Below are 5,066 nucleotides of genomic sequence, written 5' to 3'. Positions count from 1 at the left end.
AACATTGCTTACACGGCCGAGAGAGAGTCGGGGCTAACTGCTCGTGTGTGACGTGCACGGACAGTGCGTGCATGCTATCGATCCATATAAACTTTGAATATAAGCCTAAACGGGGATTATTTATGTCTGTTATTTGTGTCCTCCTTTTGAAAAGCAAAATATGATATCCCTGGAATGACGGATGACGTGTGTCATTTGTTTTGATGCTTCTGCGGATGCGGGTCTTCTTGCTTAGCGCGTGTCGGACTGCGAATTAGTGCGCATGCGTAATACTTGAACGGTCTCAATGGATAAAGGCAGTCTGAACGGGCACGCCAAAAAAACGGATATGACAAAAAATCGGATTCGTGCATTAAGACCTGTAGTATGAACGTAGCCTTAGTGTCGGGTGAAAGTTTGGCGAACCTCCCTTAAGACGCACTCCATCGCGTTTGCTTGTAGCGTTAGCCGCTAGCGTTAGCCTACCGGGCTTCTGTTAATTTGGCTTCCTGATAACCATGAGACACCATACGTTTTTTTTTAAAGGGGAATGAACGTAGCCGAACAACACAGCGTCAAAGCGGGATGAAAATACTGTATTTTCTTGTTTTATTAAATTACCCAATTCACCAACATGGTCAAAATTACGTCGGTCATCGTGAATAATTTTGGTACCGGTAAATTTTCGGTTTACCGCCCTGCTCTAGCCCAAACGCAAAACTACATTACGTCAATCAAAAAAGTTGTTTCAATCAAAAAAAGAAAATTCAATCAGAAAAAGTTTTGAAATGCATTTTTTTTTCTTTCAAATTTATTTTTGCATTCAAACACTTTTTTTTTTTTTGATTGAAGTGACTTTTTTTTTTGATTGAAAATATATATTTTGATTGAAGCGACTTTTTTTTTGATAGAATAATAGACACAAATCTACCCCCATACTGAAGCAGATTCCTGATCAGTTTACTTTACAGTTTAGTTACTTACAGCGGCTGCCGGCTGGAAAAAACAACAACTTCTAATTAGGCTAGGTTCATACCGCAGGTCTTAATGCACAATTCCGAGTTTTAGTAATATCTGTTTTTTTTTTGGCGTACCCGTTCCGACTGCCTTTGTCCATTGAGCACATTCAAGTGTTAAGCATGTGCATTAACTTGCAGTCCGACAGGCGCTGAGCGAACGGACCCGCATGCGCGGAAGCATCAAAACAAATGACTACACATGCTGGCTCTGCATCATTCTAGGGTGATCATATTTTTATTTCCAAAAAGAGGACACAATTAAGAGACATAAATAATCCCTTATATTCAAAGTTTATATGGATTGATTGAACGCATGCACCGTATGTGTGTACGTCGTGCACGCACGCACACACATACGGTCAGTTTGCCCCGACTCTCGGCCATGGAAGCGATACTGAAATCTGCTCATTTACCACACAGAAAGAAAACCGAGCATTCTCAGCCTTGACTCGTGATTTTATTTTTTTTCTGACTGTTGTCAAGCTCGCCTATTCTCAGAAAGCCGAGTTCAAGCTGGGCGCTAACGCCTAAATCGCTGCCGTCCTCCGTTCCTGTCGCTCTTTGCTGACGTAATTGCTGCATGAATTCCGACTTGGGAAACTTGACAGTTCAGTTCGCCGCCACGTTCTGGAAAACTGTGGGCCAGATCGGATTTACACCACAAACAAAAGTGACCCAGATCGGATTTGAAATGGTTCACTTCTGTACGACTTGTCCCATTCAAACCGTCAACTTAATGCCTCACTCGAGACGGAAAAACACGAAAAAATCGGATTTGTGCATTAATACCTGCGGTATGAACTTCCTCCTCCTAATATCCCTCCTCTTCGAAGCGGGCGGAGGAGGTGGCGGCATGTCGACATGTAACTTAATTCTGTGCTGTGAGAGAGTGGGGGTGGGAGGTGGGAATAATCAGCCAATCAAACGTGCGTTTGAGGAAAAAAACATGGACTGGCTCATTAGCAAGTGAAAAAGGAGTAAATGGAAGTCTGATAATATTAAAAATAATTCACTTAATAATGCTAGGGTCAATTCTATCGTCACATCATATAGGAAGACAATCTAAATGAGCTATATACATAACTGAACACATTATATAATGCATATAAGGTTGCTTAAAAGTTGGTGGGGACAATTTGACCATCCTAAAAAGTTGGCAGTGTATTGTCCCTATCGTCCCTATGCAAGCCTATGCCCTTGGATAAAACGATTAGTTTTTTCAGATGTATCACAGGGTTTTGTGATGTGCTGTTTTTTTTTGGTAATCTTCCGGGTTCCCTTCCTGACTTCAGGCAGTTACCTCATTTTTTGCAGGCTGTCAGAGTGCGGGTTCACCAATAAAGGATGCCTTTTTTTGGCCGAGGCGCTCAAGTCATACCCCTCCCATCTTCAAGAGCTGGACCTGAGTGTGAATAAAATAGGAAAAGAAGGAAAGAGGGTCTTATCGGACGTCCAAGAGGATCCCAGCTATCGCCTGCAGTATGTCTAGTAGGATCAAAACATTGTTGCTTGTCAGAGTGCTCAGGGTTTCTGCTAGAATTTTTTGAAGCTGTGGTGGTGGTGGGCTGCATCGGATTCAGACAGCGTGCCGTGGTGGAATTTTTTCCATATCATGACAAATAGGGTTACTTTCTTTTTTTAAAACAATTTATTATATTATCGATTATTATCAATATATTTTATTTTTTCCAAGAAGAACCATGAACAAGATCTATTTGCAAAGTTTGCATCCTGCCTGCACTTGATTTTTAAAAATCAATTTGAAGGCTCTTTCATGAAGGAAATCAGCAATAAGTGGTCCATATATAGTCAATGTGATGCGTGCCACCAGATTGTCCCCAGCCGGTTCCTCAGGTCTGTGTCAGTCTTTACCCATACAAAAAAAAGAAAAAGAAAAAGATGGGAAATGAAGACACACAAACATCTGTAACTTACATACACATAAACTGGATTAGCCAATAGGACTACAGTATTTCAAATCCATGTTTTCAAAGATTACATTAGTCAATTGACTTTAAGTCAAAACTGAAGTGTCTTTGAGGGAGTTACTTTTCTGATTATTTGAAAGTTAGTCCCTAGTACAAACCGATATAAAAACATATTTGTTTCAATGAGATGAAATATACTTATTTCAATGCAAATTCACCATCTGTTTTGTAATTTTTGGGACAAGGGGTGTGCCAGGCTATAAACAAACCTTTTTCAACACTGTACCTTTACCCGTTAACACCTAAGCCCATGGAATTTGCATGCCTCTAATGTTGCCATTATATTTCAAAGAAAAAATTGTTCACAATGGCCAGGTTGGGTCCTTATTTTTTCAGGACACCATAATCTTCATATCCAAACTGTTGTTTTCTTCACCAACTAATGATAATCAGCATTTTAGAAAATTTGTAATGTTGATGTCCCATTGACATCCAAACATGCTCGATCAACCGTTTTAAAGCTTGGTAATATTCATTCAACATGTTCGGATAAACATTTAACAGAACAAAATGAGACTGAATAGTTTTATGTTTGACATTTCAACACAAACAGCAAGTATGGTCATAGGCGTTTTTGGCTGAGGCTCTCCAGTTAAACCTCTCCCATCTTCAACAGATAGACCTGAGCCTCAACAATCTGTCGGACGAGGGGGTGGAGATCCTCTCGAAAAAAGTACAATAAAATTTACACTGGTGGAATGAATTCCACATTTTCTTTCAAAGTATCTTTAGAAATAAGACTTTTAACCAATATACCTTGTTTTCACAGATTTCTGTACTATTTCTCATTTTTGTCGTATTACCGCTGTACTTAATAGTGGTTTTACACGTTCTGCATATGGTATACATGTTAGCGAATTAGCTTAGCGCTCGGCACAAACTATTAAAATCTCAAAAACAAAAAAAATAAAGGCTAAACACTTCAAGAGGGTTCGTGTACTAACCTCTTATAGACGCACACGGGTCTTAGCAACACACTCAGGACATTTTTCAATTGACATGATTTAAAACTGCGGCACAACTGAAACACGAGGAGCAACGAACGATCTCTCTTCCCGTCTCTCTCTAAAAAATAACTCGCGCACAGAAGCGCAACCGCCTGTCTCGTACCTGCCTGTCTCAAACACAAACTTATTTCCCAGTCTTTCGAAACGGAGTAAATATCTCGCTCATTAGCCAACAGCATCCATCATAACTTTGTGCTTGCGTCCGTTAAAGGTTTCCGGGCGGCAGACGTGTCTTGAATTTTGCTATGCTACGAACGGCTGTCACAAAGTTATGATGGAAAAATTATCGTTTTTGAACATTTGTGAATCGTAATCGAAATGTCACGTGCCGAATCGCGATGCATGTAATAATCTATTTTTTTGGAACTCCCTTAGCTGTGACTCGGAAGACCAAACTGAAAGTGGATCAGAGGAGGAAGAAAGTCCCGAAGAACATGATTTTGAAGAGATTTGACCGTACAGGTTCTAACTGGAGGCAGAATCACCATAAGATAATAAGCCAACCATAAGCACCTGACACACAAGCAACTTGGATTCCATTAACATCAGATCTCAGGCGCTTGAATGGTAAATATCTTCCATTGACACCCTCGTCGCCACACCACAGCACGGCTAGCGATTGAGAAACTAATCATTACAATCTAAAACAATTTTAAAGCAAGATTTTTTACTGGTGCACTTTTGACCAACAAAGTTTCAGTTCTAAATATCATCGTTAACAACTCTTCATTGGCAACACGTCATTTGCCACTTGGTCAAAGCGGTAAAATGTTTTGATCAAAACAACAGAATACCAGAGGTGGATAGAGTGGCCAAAAATTTGACTATCGTGACATTAAAAAAAATAATAATAATAGTTCTCAAGTAAATGTAGTCATCTAGATTATGTACTCAAGTACAAGTAATGATGTATTTGCTGAAAAGAATACTGAAGGAAATAGGGTGTGGGGCCTATATAAGCTTGGCATCCTCACACCCCTTTTCGAGCTACATATATGCATGTATATATTTTTTTATTATCATTATTTTTTTTCTTTTCTTGTTGTATTTCTTTTATGACTGCCCGAAATAAA

General features: G+C 39.6%; 1 protein-coding gene across 1 annotated transcript in view; it reads left to right on the top strand.

Annotated features, from left to right (window-relative positions):
* The window catches only part of LOC130928017 (NACHT, LRR and PYD domains-containing protein 12-like), a 28,093-nt gene extending 23,646 nt beyond the window's left edge, over positions 1–4,447 (top strand). Inside the window, exons 7-8 of the mRNA XM_057854193.1 lie at positions 2,313–2,486; positions 4,369–4,447. Of these exons, the coding sequence (XP_057710176.1) occupies positions 2,313–2,486; positions 4,369–4,447 (253 nt within the window). The remainder of the gene's footprint in view (positions 1–2,312; positions 2,487–4,368) is intronic.
* The last annotated feature ends 619 nt before the right edge of the window (positions 4,448–5,066 follow it).

This window comes from Corythoichthys intestinalis, chromosome 1 (genome assembly GCF_030265065.1).
Source record: "Corythoichthys intestinalis isolate RoL2023-P3 chromosome 1, ASM3026506v1, whole genome shotgun sequence".
NCBI lineage: Eukaryota > Metazoa > Chordata > Actinopteri > Syngnathiformes > Syngnathidae > Corythoichthys > Corythoichthys intestinalis.
The sequence above is the reverse complement of the archived record's forward strand: the minus strand, read 5'-3'. Positions and strand labels throughout refer to the sequence as shown.